At 38.6% G+C, this 23,647-nt stretch overlaps 2 protein-coding genes across 2 annotated transcripts in view; one reads left to right on the forward strand and one right to left on the reverse strand.

Moving 5' to 3' along the window:
* LOC146454971 (uncharacterized) overlaps nt 1-23,647 on the forward strand; it is a 394,059-nt gene that overhangs the window by 47,269 nt on the left and 323,143 nt on the right. The window lies entirely within an intron of this gene.
* On the reverse strand, nt 913-23,101 carry LOC146454974 (solute carrier family 25 member 32-like). The gene is made up of 11 exons (XM_085094884.1): nt 22,762-23,101; nt 18,495-18,589; nt 15,539-15,594; nt 10,596-10,681; nt 9,231-9,347; nt 8,339-8,388; nt 7,107-7,220; nt 5,906-5,998; nt 4,905-4,963; nt 4,219-4,269; nt 913-3,251 (listed from the first exon to the last, which is right to left on the reverse strand). Exons 1-11 carry the CDS (start codon nt 22,919-22,921, stop codon nt 3,179-3,181), a joined length of 954 nt encoding a protein of 317 aa, XP_084951010.1. The 5' UTR covers nt 22,922-23,101; the 3' UTR covers nt 913-3,178.

Below are 23,647 nucleotides of genomic sequence, written 5' to 3' on the forward strand. Positions count from 1 at the left end.
GACAGCAGAGGGAAAACTGCTCCACAATCGTGTTGTTGAAAAAAGAAAAGATTTCTTGTGCTTTTTGGTAAACAAAGACCATTACACGAGCGAAGGCTATAGCACGACCTCCCATTTACAAAAAAGGACAAAGATTACCAAAATAGCTGGGGGCTAACTTATTGACCATGTTATACATTAGGCAGAGTTTATGCATTTTGCGTCTATCACTAAGCTCGACCCATGAAGCACCTCTTAGTAGACGAACCCTGTGTTTAAATTAGGGTTTACAGGTAGATGGACCTATAACCGGGCTTATAAGCGGCAGTTTACGGTATTCGGTCCTTTTGACACTTGTTCGAGAAAATTTAACGGTACACATTAAATTCACTTTTCTGTTTTACCTGATCTTTCAAGGCCCTTGATGGCCGGTTTTTGTCTCTAAAAAATTGTCAAATAAAAATTTCAATACTTTCTTCGTCGTGAAAGAGTACTTACAGTCTCATTCACATTTGTAGGGACAGATCTCGTCACCCTGCCCTCTTAATGTTGGTTGACAAGATTAACTGACAGAATTGCGAAAAACAGTATTGAGCGGGGGGAGGGGAGCACAAAGAGGACAGTTTTGACTTGGTTGTGAAGTGTCCCTTCTTAACTTGACTGAGACTGTAGCTACCAAGCTGCTTTACAGGCACCGCACTCAAATCACAGGAAACAAGCAATCCAAATTAAACAGAACAGGTTACAGGGCCGTAGCTAGCATGAGGCAAGACAAGGCACTTGCTTCGTCCAAGTTTCAACCCGAAATTAAAAAAAAAAGCTGTTAGTTGCTGTCAGCATTTGCGATTGCATTCTGCAAGCTTAAGACACCAACAAACAACATTCATAGTAATATTAACCCAAACAGTAATATTAACATAACAAGCAAATAAATTAATGTAACAATACTTTATTCCGCATGTAGTTAACTAATCAAGGTGGAAGATGAAAAGGAAAAGAAATTGAGGGAATATTCAAATGATTTCCGAGGGCAATTCGTTCAAAATTAAATGAGTGTTGACAAGAATTCTTCAAATGCGCCGGGAACTTAAACAAGTTGAAATGGTGAGTTCGCAGGCATCCAAACCCGCCTTGTTAAATTAAAGTAATTTCTTTATAACGAGTGCGGTGGCTTTTCTTTACTCTTTATTTTGCAACTAGGCTTAACATTATAATGCTGCAACAAACTTGACGTTCCGTTAAGCGCAACTCAAAAAGCCATTCCCTAATGAGATCGACAAAGGAGGATCCATATAGTGCTAGACTGTGTTTTTGAATATGTTATGCATACAGGAAAGGATAAAAACATTGAGCTATCGCAACACAAAGTGGAGGAGGGCAGTGCAGCGTAAAATACAAGGCTGAAGTCAGTTTTGATTATTGCTGTTCTCTCATTGCCCTCCTCGACTACGTACGTAAGTACAAACGTATTATACTGTACAACCATTGGTCGAAACCAATACTGTAAGTATAAAGAACTTCATCAAACATGGGGTGTAAGTGTGTAAAGTTTTTCAATATGCATTTTCACTTCGTGTCGATATTATTGTGGGCTGAGGCCACATAAAACGTGAGCCGGGTTGTTCGAAAGCCGATTAACGCTAATCTTCGATTAAAAGTTAATCGAGGTTTTCATCTCGCTCTTTAAAGTGGTCTTGTGGCCTAATTTCAAGCTAAAGGTAAAGAAAAGTCTAAGCCAAAACTGAGGGTCGACAATCTTTTGGAAGCATCTTTACCGATGAGTAATTAAACTTGAATCAAAGTTTACATTAACCCAGGATTAGCTTCATCGGCTTTCGAACAACTGGGCCCTGGACAACATAACTGGTTGGGAGGCAACTGGTTATACTGTTCTCCCAATTCACTTGTGGATTGAAAATGCATATCAAAAAACCTCACAGATTTGCACCCCAAAGTAAATGTCGTTGTTATAAGACAGTGCTCTCTCTCTCAAAGAGAACATCCCTGTAAAAGCAGCGACCACCAATTTGGCTGATGCAGGCCAAATTACACTTGTCGAAATGACTATAGCCAAGAAAGGATAGCTTAACTCTCCATAGGCATAGGGCCCGTTAGCACGGACGTAGGACAACCCTAGTGCAAGGGTTATCCTAGCAGGAGAAGTTATCTTATACCTCATTACTTCCATGACCTTTCTTCTTTGACCGCTGTCGCGTTTTGAGGGTAGCTACGGCTACAACAGCCGGACCCTAGGCTTTCTTAATTTATATAATTTCAGCACAACATTTTTCCAACTAGCGTAAATGCAAAGTTCTGTCCACTGAGTTTAAGGCCGCTAAGAGTTGATCAATACCAATGTCATTTATCACATATATTAATTGTCCATTTACAGGTTACTGTAGGTTTTACTCTCCACTGCATGTGTATGTATTGTCTATTGTCAGTGTATGTAGAGGTATTTAACATGTACAAATAAAGGCCACTGAAAATGGCTTTTAGGACTGTCAACATTCACGTACCGAAGAGAAAAGAATTTTTTTGTGTTTTTGCAAATGAATATATTAATATTACTTACAAAGCTTTTACACGCTTCCATAAAATTACATAATATTTGCACAACATCGCAAAAGGCGCTCGTAAAAATAAAAATCCAGTTATTTTGACGGAAGAAGGGAGCGCCTTTTTCTCTGTCGCCGTGCTCTGTGACACTAACATTGGCTTAGCGGCCATTATCCAACGTCCGAGAAATAGCGGCCATTACATCGTCTTATGATCGTTCGTGAAAACAAAATTAAGCAAGATTTAGTAATATTGATATCTCCTCATTGTTGTTTAATAAACAATTATTCCACTCGCGCTTGTTGGATATGGGATGACTTTTAGTTAACCCGGCACGTATCTTCCATCTTATATCCAACAGGCGCTCATGGAATAATTGTTCAATAGATCCGTTCCTTTCACGCGGGGCCGAAGATTTTGTAACTTTGCATCAAATTTCTAGTGATTTCAGGAACCGACTTCGGCCATTTGTCTGCTCAAGAGCAAATCCAACGTAAAAGATACTCTTGAATAACTGACAGGGATCCTGATTCACGCTTGATTTTCCTTATGACTCCAGGAACACTGAAGCAGAATTCCTTAATTTGAAAAACTACCGCGATAGTGTAACAGCTGTAAGCTCGTCTTTATGACAGGCCAATCAGCTGGACGGCAAGAGGAAGTGAATAACATTTTCGTAAACCACGAAAGTTAACGCACACGCTGGGGTGACTCTGAAAAAAAAAAAAAAAGCAAAACAAAAATACAAGGTAAGAACGATAACAACCCGGTAATGAAAAGTCCAATTCCCGTCCGAGATTTCCCCTTTGTCACATGTTAGTGACATGGTACAGATCAAGCTCAAAATTTGACATCTTTCTTACATCACAGCTTGGACACCTGAACCTACTTGTTCAAAGAGTGGATAACTTTATCCACTGGATAGTTCAACATCTTTATTTATTCATCATTAAGTGTACATTAAATGTATAAATACATTAATACAATGTATAAATACAGAGAAATGCAACTTCTTTTACTAAATGCACTGGACCGTGGGTAGCGAAAGCTAATCGAAGCGGGCAGAGTAAGACAAGAAGAAGATATACAATATATTGTTCGCCATTTAGGAAACAAAATGTGTGGAAAATTTTCTGTGTGGACCAACAAATCATGAATAAAATACAGTACAGGACTGTGTAGGAATCTTGCCAAATGCATTAGTTGGAGAATAATTTGCTCCACTTGATTGCAACTTGTTACAGGATAAAGTTATCCGAGGATTTTCTTGTATACCCGTCAAACTCTTTCACTATTCTCCCCGGGTACACCATACCAAATAGAGCCACAATAACGCGATAACATTTATTCCACTGGTCCGAGGTTATGTTGGTCTCGTCATTGCTGCATTGTTTCTTTCGGCAAGAAACTTCGCTCTAACTTAGCCTCTGTTCATCTGGGTGTAAAAATGGGTACCGGCGACATACTCCTGGGGGTAGCCGTGCTATGGACTAGGAACCGATCCAGGAAGGGGGGGGGGGGGGGGCATACTTATAGTTGATTCATGCTACTGACACCGGGTTCAGCTCCGGCCGTGTGAGCCATTTAGGACTCGTAGTGCGACTTTACCTACTTTTTATTCCCATATGATGTAATGACACTTTTCACCAATGAAAATGAACTGGAATAAATTCATCTTACCTGAGAACATTAGGGACCAGTCCCTTGTAAAATCCTTTTACCCCTTCGTATCTATAATGTCAAAAATCAACCACATAACCATGGTTACAAAACTATTGCCGCAACAAGGAAAGTTGCAAAAACGAAGTACCTTCACCGACAATAACTACGAGAACTTTGAATCGTAGAATGTTGTTTCATATTCTTTCTGAAGCCAGTTAGTCGATAACTGAAAACAGAGCTACAGCAGGACAAAACGCCTGCATGTACAAATTAAAGATGGGGAATACTTTGCTTGGTACAACAAAGAAAATACTTGTGTCATGCAGGCAGAGGACAAGAACATATCAGCAATACAAATTTGCGATGAAATGGCATCTAGACTTGCCTCAAGCCGTCTTCTGCGCTGAAAGAGTGACCGACGAGCGACGACGTTTCGCGCCGGACTGGACTCCCACGAAAACGTACTTTGACAAGGGCTAAAGAGGATCTAGAGATCTGATCTTGGACGGGTATATCGTCTACACGTTATACGCCAACAATGTGAAATAGGAATTACAACCTTAAGTTCTTTTTTTTTCTGGTGAAATGATGGCGAAAAATGAAATACGTCGCAATTGGAAGACAATTATGAGTTTTGGAGCAGCAAATTAGAGTTTCGGCTTTGCTCTTCAAAGGGGAGCAGAACGGACCACAGCTGAGCTCACCTGAAAGTTTTACGGATGATGTCCACGGCACCGTTATACTCGGCCATAGTGTGCTGATTCTACGAGAATAACAAAACACAACAATCACTGTTCACAATATCATCATCTTCCGGCGACCATTAAACAATAATCCAACGAGCGCGCGTTGGATTTGGGATGACAGATACCGTAACCAATGATCTATAAGAAGCACAAGGGTTGTAGAAAGGTCGACACAAAGTATGTTCAGGTAACAACTTGACCACTGCACCATAGAGACCATAATCAGAACTGAAGCCGGTGCAAGTATAAATTACCATTGACGTCCCCCAAGACCATGCGGGCCAATTAATACGAGCAACATTTTCGTGCAGCTTGTCGCTCTGCAAATGTTGCGTTGTTTGTTGCGATTGTTTATTGCGCGTTACCAACTCCGCCCCGCCACACTAGCCACAGCCCCAAGTCTTAATGTTTTTAAGAGTGGGGTCCGTGAGCTGAAACACTAAGAACCTTCACAAACCTGACCGAATCCGAGCATATAAGCCTTGTAGAGAGGGAATGCTTGTAATATGGTAAATGTAAAGAAGACGTCGTAAAAAAGAGTGGAATGCAACTTGCAACGCAACATTTGCTACACGACAAGTTGTGCGAAAACGTTGTTCATATTACTTGGCCTGACTTGAGAAAGATACACATTAGTCAGTATTTGGCCCATAGCAACTAGGAAAAATCTCCAGCACAGACTTAAAACGAGTAAAGTCACAACTTACAGTGCTCGAAACTAAAATTGTTTCCAAGTTGTCCCAATCCATAACACTGGGCAACCTGAGCCATAACTCAGGTTCCCCTGATACCTGCTAGGTCGTCCTTAGTTATTACACACAGATTTGTCAAGGGGGTTCACTGGTTGGTGCTGGTGGAGGATAGGGGAGGGTTTTGAAAATGGCTGCAAAAGTGGCATTATGAGCGAACTTTATTATAGATGACTTTCTTCCTCTGATATGAAAGCAGCCTTCATTCACCTGAAGTCTTGATCTGACCACTTGGTACGGATACGTTGTAGTGGCAGCAAAGATTTTAGATAATGAAGCCATCACGAGGTACTCTGTGGAACTCTGCAGACAGAAGGAACATGTCCAAGTTTACAAATGAATGTTGTGCCGCTAGCACTAAGGACACAAATGCTGGACCAGAGAATTGACTCTGTAGTGTATGTTAAAATGCTAAGTGACACCATGAAATTCCTATTGAGCGTTTGCTATAGTAAGGAAAAAGGAGACCATACGAGACAAAGAAAAATATCTTTGACCTCGGCGGGAATCGAGCCCACGACCTTGGATTTGATCGTTTGTAGCTCAGTCTACCGACTGAGCTACGAGGCCAGAGGGCCATGAGCATTTAGCTGCCATTGAAACCACTTCATCGAAGAGTTCCAATGCTATTTATCTCATTAAATTTATGCTATTTATTTATCTAATCTAGTTATGTTTAGGTAATATGCTAGTACACATGACTATATGAAAGCATTCATAATCATAACCGGCCTATATGCATAGCTCATTTGTGATAGCCTTTTGTTGTTTTAACTTAGATTTACTGGAGTTGTTGCATGTGACCTTCATTTCGTCCAGAAAACATTTCTCCAATGTTTTATCTGCTTCTTTGTGCTTTGTTTTGTGATGAAAACGGAAATCCTTCCCATAGGCTTTTATTGCAAACGAAACGTAAAGCAGCGGACAACACATTGGAGCAATGTTTTCTGAAGGAATTCAAGGCCACATGCAAAACCTCCGGTGAATCTGAGCTAAAACAACAAAACGCGATCTGAAATGCATCATTAGTTGGTTATGCCCCGAGTCCTTCAATTATGATTTACAATATACACTTAATGTATGGTCCCGAGGGAAATTTTGTTTTCACTCGAGTCCTAATGTTTCCCGAGACGAACATCAGGTTTCCCGAGGGACCATGCTTTGTTATAATTATATTTAGACTTTCTCTTCAACAATCACATCAAAGGAAACAAACAAACAACTGAGAGGGTAACAACTGCGGGATTGTATCCCCGTCGGGATAAAGTTGTATTTGATCAGGGGCACGTGAACAAGAGTCAACCAATTACAGTGCTCGTTTTGTTGAGTGAAAGTCTAGGTATATAACAACAAGATTTATTTACCAGTACATATGAGCATTTAAAAAAACTGTATAACAAGATTTATTCACCAGTTTTTTGTTGATTGGTGTGCCGAAGTATTGACTGTAGCTTTTCTTGAGTTCTTCGTAAGCCATGAACTGGAGGGCACCATGTGAGACACCAATAAGTCCTGGCGCATAGCCCTAGACACATAAACAGCTAAAGGTTAAGCATCTGCATGCAGACTGGTGTCACCATAGTTAATTGAAGGTAATGGTTATGAAACCTGACAAACTCCTTTGTTATATTTTGTTTGCCTTTTTGGCCTTGACCCTGCACAAAAAACAATAGAATTTGGAATGTGTTGGAGCAACTGACCAAAACAAAGGATTGTGCAGGGTTGCAGCCCTTCCAACATAAACTGCAGCACCATTGTTTTTATGGCAAGGTTTATAACCAGTCCCTCGTCCAGTCCACCAAGCACAAAACAAAAAGGTATCAATTAGATTATTGACCATGCCCTGAGGCACTTTTCCAGGACTAGGACCTGGCAAAATTGTAGCCTCACTCGCAGACGCTCTGGAAAGCAATCTTACCTCTGGGGAAAAAAGATTTCGTGAGGAGCCAAAAGAGCGTCATAGAGGGAGGCTAGCAAAATTGCAAACTTTTGACATTTCCAATATTTTGTGATGTGCATCACACTGTGATATTGACTAGAACGTTTATGAGAATGATGTACTATTCAGACACAGGTCTACTCGGAAAAGGGAAATCCGAGTGCTCCTATCAGGAGTCAAACCTAAGACCTTCCGATTACTAGTTCAGATGCTCTTATACCACTGAGCTACAGGAGACTCATCGCTATTAAACTAGGTTAATGGGACAAACATCCTCCATACTGCTAGGGATTGGGGGGTATGGGTGGGGCAGGGGATTAAACCAAAAAAAAAATTGTTGTGGGGATTACGGTTATTTCTGGTACAACACATTTGAAATGTACTGATTGTTTTACAATTGCATGTACATGTAGCGGGTAGTTACCCAGGCCTGTTGTATTTTAGCCACTGTCAAAGTTTAAGTGCACTGTAGCGGGCTATTTCTGCTGCACATTGTAGTTGACTGCCATAAGAACTGGTTGCCAACTTGGGGAGTGGAAACCTTTCTAAAATTTCTTTTAAGATATGGCGGAAGACATTTGGGACAATCAAAATGGATAATTTTGCTATAAATATCAACAGCATTCCTTTGCCAGTATCTTGTGGTTTCCACTGTTAGTGTAGCTGTAATAGCCTGTACCAAAAAATGCAAATCTGGTGAGTACCTTGTACAATCCTCTGATTCCCTCATGTCTCCAGAGTCTTAAAAGGGCATCTATACACAAAAGAAACAAAGAGTTAATACATTGATCATAGTCCAAAATAATACATAAATGACTTAAAAAACATAAAAAAAAGGAATGAAAATAATGTGTAAAATTTAACATATCAAAGGAAGTACTTAGGAATTCAAGAGCAATAATTATTTTGAGAATTCAACCATTATTTTTACCACCAGGGCTCCACTGATGTCACATTCACTTAGTGACAAATTATTTAAGTCCTTTCAGTGGACAAATTTTCACAGGTTTTAGGATTTTGCCTCCCAATTTGGAATCCAACAGAAAATTGAGGGTAAGTACATATTTTTCAGAGATGATTAAGCAACAACAATTCAAAAAAGCTGTAAAGATCTGCTTTTCCCACAAAGCTTTATTAATTTTTAGAAGTAGTCACTCCTGTTCTTCTGTTCTTCTTTCTTTTCTGTTTTTCCAGCATGTTTTGTAATTTATTATAATTTTTATTTTCCATTATGTTCTCGTGCTCGTCTTGTCCCGCCTCGGCTAGCTTTGTGGCTATTTGTGGGACAAGCAACTTATATCAGAATTTGTAAAAATAAATTGTTGTTGTTGTTGTTGTTGTTGTAACCACCCCGAGTTGCACAGAATGTATGCGCAGTAGATAAAGGGGACAAAGGCAAAGCTCTTTTATGGACAGACTGGTTATCGGTGCACTGTACACTGTATATACAGATTATCTAATATTTAGTCTGTCTGTCTGAACTACATATACTGTACATTTAACTGAAAATGTCAAAGCGCAGAGCAAAGACACAGAGTATTTTAAATGAATCCTGATAATACACGAGCTATAAAAAGGTAACATGAACCATCTCACCAGTCATTCCCTTATACTGAGGCACTTGTGTTAGACCTGTTTGTGGACCAGTGTACTGAAGACAAAGCCGAGTTTTGACGACCCATATTGGGTTTGTTATTGTCAGTGTTCCAATTCCTGAGAAAAGTTACCAGATATGGTCAAAAGAAGTCTTATTGATTGATTGATTGATTGATTGATTGATTGATTGATTGATTGATTGATTGATTTTATTTTCAAAATAACACTGGAGCATCACCATAGGTACAAATTGTTTATTATGCCATTTTTATCATTTAATAACAAAAATGGAAGGCGCTTTCCTTAACTGCATATAAAATCTAACTGTTTTCCTTAATATAATAGCAGACAGATCAGTGCTTGGGGTAATTAATTGGAAAGAATGTAATCGCTGGAAGATTATAGCTCTAATTAATGCAACTACAAGCAGGTCATTATAACCATCCTTTTTTGAAGAATGATGAATGAATCAAGTCACTTCAATTTTCCATTATGCAGCAAGCTCTGCAATATCTTGTAATTTTTCCTTACCAGAGTGACTAAAGCTCCATCCACATCAACAAAACATGTTTAATTAAACCAGGTTTAACAAAATGAAAATTTTTAACAGAAAGCTAAACCATTGACTTTGACATAGGATTCAAGTAAATTAATTCAACTTATGCTTTCATTTGAGCTAAATCTGTAGTCGACAAAAATCCGGAAACTGCTTTTGGAAGGAAACAATTTTAAACTTTGTTTGTTTAAGCCTTGGTGTGAATGGGGCATAAAATGATTTAATGTTAGTGCCACTTTGCACAGTGATATAAAAAGTTAAATAGCATACATGTAATTTCTTTACCAGAAATAAGATCAATAACTTACAGCTACAGTAATCAGGTGTGAATCCAGGAAATTCAGAGGGGAGGTAACGGTTGTGTTGAATGCACAACCTTGTGGCAAAAGCTTAGTGGAGTTAACCGGTCGTGTCCCCTTTCAAATTTAAAATTTCAAAACATACATGTACAATCCTGGCCAATTGAGTTAGGGACACTTGGGTCTTTTTGAAATTTTTTTCCACTTAACTTTGCCAATATCATTCTTTGCTGTAAGACACTCATAATAATGTAATCCTCCACGCCCCATTCAATATTGAACATTAATTAACACATGTACAGCTGTAGACATCACATGCATAGATCCATCATTGTTCATCAACATTGTATGGGGGAAGGGAAGGGTAGTGGGACCATGTCTAAATTGGCACCAGCAAGGCTGAGGATGGGGGACTATTGTCCCCTTCTCTCCATCTCCTATTTGTCCAATAGCCCATGTGTAATAAGTAATTTGTACATACTGTACACTGAATACAATTGACTGTCTTACCTGCTACAGTCCCTGCAATAAGGTGCTTCTCAGCTCCTAAGGGCTTGTCGCTGTCTTTCTGCATCCATGCTTTTAACATGTTATAGCTGCATCAATTTAGAATTATCATAAGATTGTTAGAAACGAACTGTCTTGAATCAGAGACCCGGGGCCCGTTTCTCGAAAGTCCCGGTAACTTTATATTGGGCCCGATAAGTGTCTTTGGTGATAAATGTTTCTTGACAAAAATCAAATTTTTGTTAACTTTGAATGCTTAATTTCAAAATCTTATAATTCTGTGAAAACATTGACCAAGTACCATGTCTGTAGTCACTGTGTAATCGGCAAAAAAACATTTAAAAAATATACTTATCGGGCCCGGTAAGTTACCGGGACTTTCGAGAAACGGGCTCCTGGCCCCAGCTGTTCAAAAGGCAGATAACTTTATCCAGCAGATAACTCGCCACCCAGCAAATATAATGTATTGCTTGGATTATTTTAATCAGTGGATAGCGATTTTTCCAGTTGATAGAGCTATCTGCTCTTTGAACAACTGGGGCCTGAACAGTATATCTGGAATCTCTATTTGTGTAATAATTATAGTCATGTACATGTACCGTGCCTGGCACCACATGCTAAAAACTCACTTACTGTACACTTTGATAGCAAGATCTTGTTTCTGAATGATTATTTTGGTTTAAAATTATTTCTACCTATTTTGTTTCTAACTTTGTTAATTCATCACAAATAGACTTTTGTCAGAATTGAGCTTACAAACTACATGTATGTGTTGTAGGTTAAAATGCTTTCAACCTAAATGTAGGTCGATTTGCATTTTCCTTTGTTTCAGATGTAAATTACCCAACCTTAAGGACTGTGCCTACTTTTGTTACTGCGCATACGTTCTGCGCATCTCGAGATACTCGGGTTTCCTATGGGTAGTGCTATGGTTCCTATGGTTATGACGTAGTATCTTTGTTCCTTTGTTTGTTTGTTTTTTTTTTGTTTTGTTTTTTAGTTTTTTTTTTTTTACTTATACTGTCATTTATTTTTATTAATATTTATAATTTATAGTTTTTTTATCCTTTCTTGTGTTTTAGCATTATATATTGTACGGTCCGTAATCCAGCCTCTGGGCTGCAATGGATTTTTAATAAAGCTATATCTATCTATCTATCACTAATACAGGGATATTTTTGTGCGCTTTAAAACTATGTGGAGAAGGCAGAACTTAGCAGGTGCTCTTGCTATTTAAAAAGAAAATTAGGGGTAACCATGCATTTTTGAGAAATAATTAGCTTCAATTTCAATTGATAAAAAATGCCATATATTGCTTTTTATTTTAGCACTTTTTAGAATTATTGTTTCTTAATTATCTCTAAAAAATGTGTGGTTACCCCCAATTTTCTTTTTGGATTCCAATAGCCCTTGTTAAGATCTGCTTTTCCCGCATTGTAATAAACTGCGCAAAAATACCTCTGTATTAGTAGGCACCATCCTTAACAAAGGAAAATACAAATCAACTTAGGTTGAAATCATTTTACTGTAACCTGGATTCATTTTAACCTACAACATATGTACATATTTGTCTTGTCTCGCCTCGACTAGCTTTCTGGCTATTTGCGGGACAAGCCCTTAATATAATCTGTATCTGTAAAATAAAATTGTTGTTGTTGTTGTTGTTGTTGTTGTTGTTGTTGTTGTACATATGTAATTGTGTATTATTTTGTAACGAAAGCTCAACAATTCTCCTTTATCACAGTAACTCAGACACGTTATTTTGGTGACCTGTAGAGTGGTAACAAAAAAACCGTTGACAATGCTGGAAAGACGCCTTAAAATTAGTAAAAGGCCAAGTTTGACAATCAGTGTCTTTTGAAATAGCAAGTTTTAGTTAAACATCTAATGATAAAAATAAGCGAAAGAAATTTTATTGCCTTGCACAGTATATATTAATTAAGTTGTCAATTTCTTTTCTTTTCACTTGAAAATGATGACATGGAGTCATCGAAACGTAATTATAAAAACTTCTTTCGCTTATTTTATCATTAGATGTTTAAATGTAATTTTATTCGAAAGTTTTAGTTTCCTTAAGTAAGAAATTTTACATAGACATTTGCATGGAGATATGTATACATGTAAGCATCTCCAAAAACTTCCTGATTTTAGGGAACTACAACTTGGCCTGTTTACTAATGTGTACTTTCCATCAGTGTCAATGTTTTTTTTTTGTCCTAATCTGCATCAAAATTTTAAACTACTGTGACTTAGGTTTTCAAATAGTAAGAAATGTACATTATTTTGTATTAACTAATTTAAGAGTTAAGTGGCTTATAAACTTCAGGCCATTCCAATAATAACAATTTGAATCTAACAGTTGATTTGTTGATCAGCATTGAGAGAAGCATAATTATACACTTAGCTCAATGGCTTTTGGTGATTGATATTAAACCATATTGACTTGTGTTTCAAAAATTAATAGCAAATTCTTGCTCATAGTTCATTGCGTCATGCTATTCCACGAGCGTTCCCCCTCCCCCAGGTATAAGCCCCAGGGGGGTACTCCGGATTTCAAGAGACAGGGATGATCGAAGGATTTTTTTGGGTAGGAAAATTTGGCAAGTATTTTTTTGGGTGACTTGATTTAAGTAGGGATTTTTCTGGGTATTCAAAACAATCTGAAGATTTGTGGTAGTGCCCGCGTATCCCGGCCGCGTTGTCATTCTGCATAATGTTATTGTTGAAACAGAAGATGTTCTTGGGTGTCTCCACGGATGTTAGAATGACTACCAGATGCGGAAAAGATAACTTCAGATGGTATGATGAATAAACAAACACAAACATTCAATTTCTAATGTTTTTATTTTTCGTGTTACAGTGTACATCATTTAAAATGCTTTCTGAAAATTTTTAAGGCTTGGAAATTCAGCGTGGGATTTTTTTGGGCGTTAATTTTTTGGTCCAGGGATTTTTTGGGGTTTTTATTTTTGCCCCCATTCAATCATCCCCGTCACTTGAAATCCGGCGCACAACCCCCCCCCCGTATAAGCAGGGCACTTTTAACATTGTTCGTCCCAGGGGTCAGGCATTAGTCTATTAAGTGTACTCCCGGGTATTTGATGGCCTGTGATTCCCACCTCATAATACATACTGCCACTTTGTTTCAATGATACAGTACCGCTCGAAACTATGGGACCATTTGCCGCGAATTTTCCTCGGTCGATTCGCAGTTTTGATCTGCGGTTTCACCTAGGGTGAAACCGCAGGTAAGCGAGAGCTTAAGTTTTAAGCAAATTTTAGCAAGGTTTTGGAAGTGCTCTCCTTAAATGACTGGGCAAATTTTATTGAAATTCGACTTTTAGTTTCCTACCTTTCCATTAACATAATACAGTGATGTACGTGGACCAGCTGCTGAGAGATAAACCGCTCAAAACAGCGTTTGGAAGCACTGAAGAGCATTGAAAACACAGCAAAACACACCGGGAAAGTTTTTTCAGACTTAAGTATATTTTTTGTCGGGTTTTTAGGGAAAATTGTTGTCTAAATTTTGATTTAATTTTAACTCCATACAAACTATCAAATCACGCTTGCATGGTAGCCTGTGTCACATACGCTTTGGTGACCTGTGGATACACGTGAAGGAATTTGGTTGCCTAGCACGTGACTGAAATCTTCCCAGTGTTTTCATCATGGCACGGTCCTTTCTACGTCCAAACGACGGCTTCTCTCAATGTTTTAAAACATCGGAAGGGACTTTTCACTTTTGCTAAAGTTGCTGTTTTCGTTTTATCCAAAGTAAATATTAATAGAAATTAAATAACGTTAAGCGTTGCAGTAATTTTCCGCGTTTGTGTTTGCTCCAAGTGAATCGATCTTATCGCTCACACTCGATACCGAATCAAATCTATTAAGAAGTTTTAGTTTTTCGAATCCGGATTACATTGGCAATACATTTGGAGGGATTTTCACTTTGCTTCATCTCCGCGTCCGTACTGAAATCTGATTGCATATTTTGAATTCAGCGTCGCTATTTCGATTGAACCTTGTTGCGCACTTTACATCAGTAGGAAGGGTTATCAGGAGGTTTATCAAACGAATGGAATATCTTTCTTGACTGTGTGGCATAAACAGCAAGAATTAAACTGAAACTATGTCTTTTGCTCTGAACAAAAACTGAACATGTCCCAAATGCAGAAAAAGAAACTTTCGTCAGTGACTGCCAAACAAATTGTTATCGGTCGTTCGGTTTCCGACTCGGTGAGTCTTTACAAATTCTTTTGTTTGAGGGCTTCTTTAGGATGAAAGGTGAGATAATGTTTGACAATACCCTGACAATAGTAATTAGTCATTATTGTATTTTTACCGAGGCATTGCTGCGTCTAATTCCCCGCGGCTTTCGGTTGCTTTCGTCTTTGCCGCGGTTGCGGTTTTCGTCCCATCGCAGTGAATTCGCGGCAATCACGTTCGGCAAAGACGAGGTTTTACCGCGTGCAAATGGTCCCATAGTTTCGAGCGGTACTGTAAGTTCACCAACAAAAGACAATAAACGCTTGACTAACAGTCACATAGTACATATACTTCTCTGAACATGAGTAGGACATAAATGAGATCGCAGATCCACAAAACAAAGTCACTACCACAATACTTAGAAACAGGACTTTTCCCCAGACTTACTTAATTGGTATAAATATTAGCTTTCATTAGTCAGAATAATGGTAAGCCCAGAAGCAAAGAGATCGCCGTCTTTTTTAACTGCACCATGAGGAATTTGCCCAGCTTGTTCCGTCCCAGCCCTGGGGTATTTGGCAGTTTAATTTTAAAAAAATTGGTAATGCCGGCGGGTCAGCCCGGGGAGGGGAGGGGGTAGAGATATCCACTCTTGGAATTGAGTGATGCATACACATAACAAGTCGAGCACTTTCAGCCTTTTAGGACCTACGAACAACCAGTATCACAGCACTTACCTGAAAAAATACAGACCCCAGGCCGACCCATTTCCCCACACATTTGGTGTCACACCCTAGAATGTGATAAGAAAGATTTGTTTAGAAGTCATACCACTTACTGACAGGATCACAGATTTAAGCTGTAAAATGTACTTTCAGGTGTAATTATTTAATTTTAACACTATCCAATTGTTTTTCCTCCAGACTTAGACAAGGACGAGAGGAGGAGCAGAATCTGCCTGCATATACATGTACACTGTAATTTAGACGTTAAAACTTGTTTCATAAATTATGTGAACATACAGTAAGGCACTAAACTCCACAATTTTTCCTGAAATTTACCTTAGTTAATACTTCAAAAACTTTGAATAATATTACATTGTTCAACAAATTTGCTGCTACCAAGCCCAGGTTTTTCAAAAGTTTCAACTTTCCTTTTTTTTACCTTTTTATTAACAATGAACATAGTTTTGAGTATAAGGTTACAATAAAATGGCTATAGAGGATTGAATTCATGAGGCCCATCCAGTTGAAATCAGTAACTGGAAGGACTTCAATGAAGAGTAGGAAGTACACGTAAACAGTTCAGCCAAATGTATTCTGGGCCAGACCAACTGTTCCGAAGACTTCAAGTATTAAACAGAACAGTGTGAAGGCCGCTAGAAAACAATTAAAAATTATGAAAAGAATAAGTGGCATGTACACTGTACAGTGCAGGTCAGAATTAAGCGAACTACGCAGACGCGTTTTATACGCAGCAAAAACGCGTATGCGCGTATTTTTAGACGCGTCTAAATGTGCGCGTTTTCTCCATTGTTATTCATCGCCGTAAGTTCTCTTTGTGTGGTATTGTCAAACAAAACAAAAGACTTCAACGGGTTAACGACAAACACAAAATTAGCATTCTATGAAATCAGCGAGCGACAGCTATCATGCATAATTTGAATCTTATCCGCTTCGTAAATACTGGCGGCTTTAAAACCAACTCCCAGCCGATATTGAATATTCACCGTATGTTATAGAAAATATAAATCTAAGCTAATTAGTCGAATACTACTTGTTCGAAATCAAAGCGCTCTGTGCGCGAACTCGTGAATGATAGGTGAGTGTTTCGAGTTATTCCCTCAGTTATTTTAAAGATTACACGCACATTGTGACTCGAAAGAGAGCGTTTCGAGGTTTCTTCGAAGGGGTGAAAATAGCGCAAGTTGGCTATAATTGGAAAGGCACTGTGGCTCCCGTGTTGATTGAATAAAAACGCATCCAGTTTTCCTTACAAGAACCTTCGTATACGTACATCGTGTTGTTGTCGAATGAAACTTGATACATGTGCAGGAATTTGATTGCCTAGCACGTGACTGAAATCTTCCCGATGTTATCAGCGTGGCAATTTCTTCCTACGTCGAAACGACGGCTTCTGTCAGTGTTTTACAACATTAGAAGAAGCTTTCAATCTTGCAAAAGTTGCTATTATGGCTTTATCCAAGTGAACGTAAATATAGGAATGCATCAAGCGTTGCGGTACTCTCAGTACTCTAGACTCTCAGTGTTTTACGTTCAGTTTAGGTTTGTTCCAGGGAATCGATCTTATCGCTCACACTAGACCCGAATGAAATTTTGCAAAATAGAAGTTTCCTATTTTACCCTAAGTCTTTAACCAACGGAATTGCCTTGGATATTTAGAGTCAACTGAACGATTACATTTTGCGGCCGGAGATGGTAAATGCTTGAGGTAGAATGAGGGAAACTTCACGGTAAGTCAGCAAATCTGAACCGAAGCGCGTGAGAGGAGCGAAGTCTGTTGAAAATCATTTGGTGGATTGACTGATTTTATTCCGGGTCGTAATTTATTTGGTTACTCTATATGATTTACCCACAAATACTGTATTATTCTCGAACTACCCGAATCATCATTGCGGCAAGGAATAGTAAGAATAGCCTTTAGAAATATAAACAAACAAGTTAAATCCTTTCACGGTCTACGTACGCAGAGCTCCTTTCGCAAAGTACAGATCTTTAAATTTAGAAACACTGCATTCCCGGCGTTTCATTCCTCTTTTAGCTTGTCACACACAGAAGTCTGACTTTTGTAGTCTTGATATCTTCAATTCTTCAGATTTTATTCATCATTTCGTTTCGTTTCGCAAAATACAGTAAGCGTCGCGGCAAGTTTTTTTTTCTTTAAGTTCTTCTATGCGCTCAACAACATGAAGTTGTTCTTGCGCTGAGCCGGTTCTACAAGAAAGTCGACAAGTGTAGTCATACTTTGTCAAACCCTTCTGAAAGGCTTTTCCCAGGCAATTCAAAAGAACAATGAAAGACCAACAATACGAAAACAATGAGCTAGCTCATACATACTAATCTGACTAGACGCGCATCTGCAGATTTTTAGACGCGTATACGCGTCCGCAGCAGACGCGTTTTACGCGTCTGTTTTGGTTCGCTTAATTCTGGCCTGCACTGTAGGTAAAGTCTAGAGACAGCTCTCAGGAGTATTCAAGAATGTTGTAAAGGTCTGTAGAAAGTTCCAGAATAATCCATACATGATGTTAAGATCTAGAATTAGTTATTCTCATCATAAAGCTCGGAACGTTCGACAATTATATTATTTCCCGAAATAGCTGTGCGGAACAATAAATTATAAGAACAGACAACGGAACAGCTTACATATACTGTTGTTATTACTGTTGTTACATTGTTCGCTGTTATTTTTGACATTAAAGTATAGTGAAAAGTTATAATTTAATTATGGTTGATCAGAAAAATCATTGTAATCAGAGGATCATAGTGTTGTATCATCTTACTCCTTAAGTAGAGATCTATATTGCATATACTGTACATTGTACAAATCAGCCACTGGCAGACATGGGGATCCAGCCTTTTCTGACTATCAAAGTTCTCTCACTGTGCTGCCACCTGCTCCAAAAGAGTTTGAGAAGCTTTTTACACAATGTATTTTGAAAACAAAACCAACCTGATACAATCCCTTCACACCATCTGCTCTAACAATTGACCGCACAGCATCCACAAGTCCTCTGTATGCTGGGACCTTCCCACTGCCATCATTCACTAATACGTAATTTAAAGTTAAAACCACAGAAAACATGAGTCATGTTAATTACTGTAAGTTAAAAACTGGATCATTGTATAATGCATATTCCAGGGATTGACTGGCTTAGCAGCCGTGTCATATGAGCCATTATACAATGCCAGAGAACTAGCAACCATTAAACTGTCTTCTGGTTGTTCTTGCGAAGTGAAATCAGCAACATCCAAAAATATTTCTTGGTTGTTTTTAATAAAACAATTATCCCACACGTGTTTGTTGGATATGAAATGTTATGGCCAACTCTGTGCTGTCATGCCTCGTTGGCTATCTGTCATCTTATATCCGACACTTGTTGTGGAATAATTCTTAATTACAGTAGTATATGTAATCACATCAGGCCAAGAAGAATTAAGGATCAATTTTCACACATATTTTCAAAGTCTTATGGTAAAAAAATAATATGGTAAAAAATCTGAACAACGTTTCAATGGCTCTTTGAACTATCATTATCAACTTCAATGTATGGGGAAAAAAAATAACATATACACATGTAATTATCATACATGTACAGTATACATGTATATAAAGAGAAAAAGAGTGCCAATGACATACATGTAAAACTATGTAAAAAATTTAGAAAACAATGATAAAAAGCATGCAAGAGATTTAATTAATTAAAAACTTTTGCACAAATCGAGTCCGATTGTTCATTGAGACTAGCTCTCAGTTCATTAAACATTGCATACTTAAGACAGTAAAACTTGTTTTAATTTGCACTTTTTTAAAATAGTAATATTCTTGCTCAGATCCTTTGGGAGCTAGTTTAATGGCCTAATAGCTCCCACGAGTCTCCTGTAGCTCAGTGGTAGAGCATCCGAACTACGTAGTAATCAGAAGGTCTTAGGTTCGACTCTGATAAGAGCACTCAGATTTTTTTCCGAATACATGTATGCCTGTGTCATTTACTGATTAAAAACATCATTCTCAGTAAAATTCTTGCTCAGATCCTTTGGAACTTCACAGTGCTTGTCCCGAAAATGTTTGCCAACGGAGGAAGAAGAGTTTTTATGTTCCTTGATGCGCTGATATAAGTGCCATTCAAAGACCAGGCCTAAGCAGACATCATTCGCATCCAACTTAAAGATTCTAGCCACAAGATTCAAAACGCCATACGGCCTGTAAACTGTATTTGTCAGCCACAAGATCAAACAAGATCTCAAATTGCATGAATCTAAGCCGCCGGTTGTGAACCAACAATGTCTTGTTTACAAATTTGAATGTGACCTCTGCTATCTGTTGGTTTCACTCGCCGGCACTTGTATCAGCGCACTGAGGGACATAAAACACCCTTCTTCCTCCATTGGCAAACATCGTGAAGTTCCAAAGGATCTAACCAAGAATTTACTGTTTTAAAAAAGTGCAAAAAACTAGTTTTACTGTCTTGTGTACAAAATGTTTAAAAAAAACCCTTGCTGATAAGTATTTTCAAAGTTTTCCCAAATTATACAACTCGTGAAAGATTGATTTAGTTAACTTGCAAACTCACAAAAAGTTTATCAGCTTAAGGGGGCAATACACCTAAATTTGAATAAAATTGGAAGAGGTTTTAAGAAGGGATAGAGGAAAGAAAATGATTTTTGGAACACTAACGGACAGTTGATACCCACGCAAGAGCACTCCAGGTTGCTACAGTGTAGTGGACTAACTTGGTATTCGTCTATTAATTATTAACTACAAATTCCAATTTTAAAACTTCACTAAATCTTCAATATTTCTTATTTCTCTTAATTTTACCATTCTTTCTAGAAAAACTACTCCTCCCAAATATATCCAAAAATCACCAAAAAATTCACATAATACCCCACAACACAGATTCACGATATGTAGAGAATTGTAAGAATTATGTTATGCAATAGGAGGCCTGGCTCCTCAGCTCCATGCTTCGTTTGCTCGTCATAAATAGGAATGAATCCATTTCAGATGTTTCAGCTGATATTTTAATCACTCAAATCAAGACCTCGTCAACAAATGACGAGCGAACAAAGCGTGGAGCTGAGGAGCCAGGCCTCCTATTGCATAACAAAATTCTTACAAATTTATAAATTAAAATATCAGCTGAAACGTCTGAAATGGATTCATTCCTATTTAATATGATGATAGGGTTTTTGGATTGCTTGAAACGCGAATGAGATATTTCCATTAAAGCCATGTCAAGTGGCAGAAAAATGGCATTCAGTAGTGACCAGCATCCAATTTCTCATTACAATATTCACTGTTGATCAACCACTCAGGTTATGAGAATGGAAATGATCACCTAGGACAAGTTGTTTTGATGTGTAAACAAATTCTCCTCACTAGTACCATAAGAAATATTTGAGAACAGTTATGAGAAAATGAATATTGATATCAATATTAAAGGGATTTTCTTGCTTTTAGCAGCAGCAGCAGTACTAGTAGTTAGTAGTCAGTGCTGTCAATAAGGGCCGGTAGCCAGCCAAAACAGCCGGCTACTGGCCAATCTTCGGCCGACTACTTTCATCTCACTTTACTGTTAATTTTGGTAAGAAACTTAAAATAAGGGAAAGATCCAACAAAAATAATTGTGAGACATCCACCTCAGACGTCTGAGTCAAAATAAAGGTGCATTTCAGGAGTTTTAAACGTGTTTACCTTTGCCACACGTGATGGAAATTGATCGAAGGGGTCGTGGAACGCCTGCAACATTTTCAGAGAACAGGATCCAGTAAAAAACCGGCTTAAAATAATGAAAAGATCCCGCAAAAATAATTGTAAAACATCCAGCTCAAACGTCTGAGTCTAAGTAAAGGCACATTTCAGGAGTTTTAAATGTGTTAACCTTTCGGTGGAAGTATAAAAAGTTGAAGCAGATCGAGGTGATCGAAAGGTCGTGGAACGCCTGGGACATTTTCACAGGACTAGATCCCAGGCTTTCGCACGCGCCAAAACATGAACTTAAAACATTGAATATATATATTTTGTTTTGAACCAGCATTTAAAGATTTATCATTTCACTCTTTTCTAAAAGCCAGTGATTGAGATTTTGAGGAAAAGAACGGTTGTAATATGGTTAATATACATGTGGTCTTAATTTTGATTGTTCTTAAGGCCCAAATACTGTCTGGAAAACATTGAAAACAGCATTTCCAAGCATCTCAATTTCAAAATTTTCTGGGGGGGGGCATGCCCCCAGACCCCCCTAGGCACTCAAAAAGTAGGCTGCCGCCTACTTTGCCAATGGGGACGTCTACTTCAAAACTTATTGACAGCACTGGTAGTAGTACTCTAAGTAAATATATTGTATCATAACTTGTTGAAAAACAGTGCGAAACAATGATTCTCACAAATTTTAAGGAATGCTCATAAAATGTTGAAAACGTTCAAGTAAATGTAGCCCTTTAAGCTGGATTATTGTATGGCTAAGGCTAGTGGCCGATATAACACTTGCTCTGATTGGCTAAGAGCAAGATCAGAGCAGGGCATTACGCACCCGAAATGCCCACGGGCCAATTACAGATTATGCGAATTAGGATTAGGCTTCCATGTGATAAAAAAACTTAATAACCTTGACCGTTCAGTCGTTATGGGAAAATCTCAAACCTCGGCTTAGCCATATTGACCTCGCTGTCACTCAGTCAATACAACAAGGCCTCAGTTTGAGATTTCAAGCAACCACCTCACTCTCAGTTATTAAGTAGTTATTAATGGCTTTTCAAGGAACTGTTACGATTTGAGAACTTTTCTGGTCAAGCACGCAATGCCCCTTTTCACAGTTAGCGCCTTTCAATAACATGCAGACTCTGAAGTTCAAAGTTCAATCAACCTCTACGCTTTTCACTGCCATCAATCACTGGGGTGGACCTCTTAGAAAACAACAACGTTTGGCTCAACAGGAACAAAAGGTTATGGTTGTGCGCTCTGATTGGCAGATTTTGATCCACTTTGTTGGTTTCTGTATATTTGTCGTCAGTCGGTTGTCGCCGTAATTATGATTGACGGCAGTAGAAGTTGGGGTTGAAGTTAAGAGTCCGCATGTTATTGAGAGGCGAAGTGAAATGGGGGCATAGCATAGAAGCAGCATTGAATTCGAATAATTGGCAATATCAGTGCCATTTCTCTCTCCAAATCTGGTACCAAAATTAAAAAGACATTAACGTTGTTCGAGGTACCTTACCTTGAAATCTTATTTTTATCAGGTCCAATGGATGCAGAATAAGAGTCGCAGTAACTCCCCCAGAAACGCCAGCCACAAGGTGTTCGTAACGAATAAAACGAGTTATTGATGAGCTCTTTGGATATGGCGGCCGCTCTGGAATGGCCTGACGTTCACCCATGGTATGATAAAACGGTATCAAGGCGATTGAAGATTTTAGGACGGCAGAAATGAAAATAGGAAGTGCGAAAAGCCACTGTTATGAAATTTCATCATCCACCACTTGCGTCGGCCATTTTGAAATGGTTGTATTTTCCAGTCCCCCACGGAAGACTCGACCCAGCTCTCCACAGCTAGTATCCGGCACGTGCCGACGCACGTGCCACGAGATTCGGAACAGGTGCCGCGTTATTTACTTGAACGGAGCGCCAAGTTATAAAATAGGATTTCTTCGTATACGCCAAAACGCAGTGATCTACTGCGCGTGCGCTACATGTTGGCTGATTCTGCGAGTCTGCATGTATTCATCACAAGCCGCCATTACGGGACAAAAAACAAGGACGTAAAATTAACACAACAAATATCGGACAGGAAGCTATCGCACGGATTCTACAACCCTACAATATCCGTGTAGCTCACAAACCTATAACCACTTTACGACAACTACTGACGAAGGTAAAGGACAAAGACGAACCGAACCGCAGACAGGGAGCAGTTTACAAGATCAAATGCTGCGACTGCTAGGCCACTTATATTGGTGAAACCGGCAGAAATTTAAACGTACGACTGACTGAACACAAACGAGCAACTAGAAATGGTGATATCAACAATCACATTGCTGAGCACCATTTACAAACGAACCACAGAATCGACTGGGACTCTGCCAAGTGCATTACCTACAGTACAA

The sequence above is a fragment of the Pavona decussata genome, unplaced genomic scaffold (genome assembly GCF_977016875.1).
Source record: "Pavona decussata unplaced genomic scaffold, jaPavDecu1.1 SCAFFOLD_291, whole genome shotgun sequence".
NCBI classification, from domain to species: Eukaryota; Metazoa; Cnidaria; class Anthozoa; order Scleractinia; family Agariciidae; genus Pavona; species Pavona decussata.

Bases quoted from the DNA above. Each gene is read 5' to 3' on its own strand.
- LOC146454974 (XM_085094884.1), bottom strand. From the start codon at position 22,921: ATGGGTGAACGTCAGGCCATTCCAGAGCGGCCGCCATATCCAAAGAGC. The intron at 10,682-15,538 runs GTAAGTGCTGTG...AAATTGATGCAG, and splicing joins TGGGGTCTGTATTTTTTCAG to CTATAACATGTTAAAAGCAT. The intron at 7,221-8,338 runs GTACTCACCAGA...TTATGTGTCTAG, and splicing joins GAATCAGAGGATTGTACAAG to GGCTATGCGCCAGGACTTAT.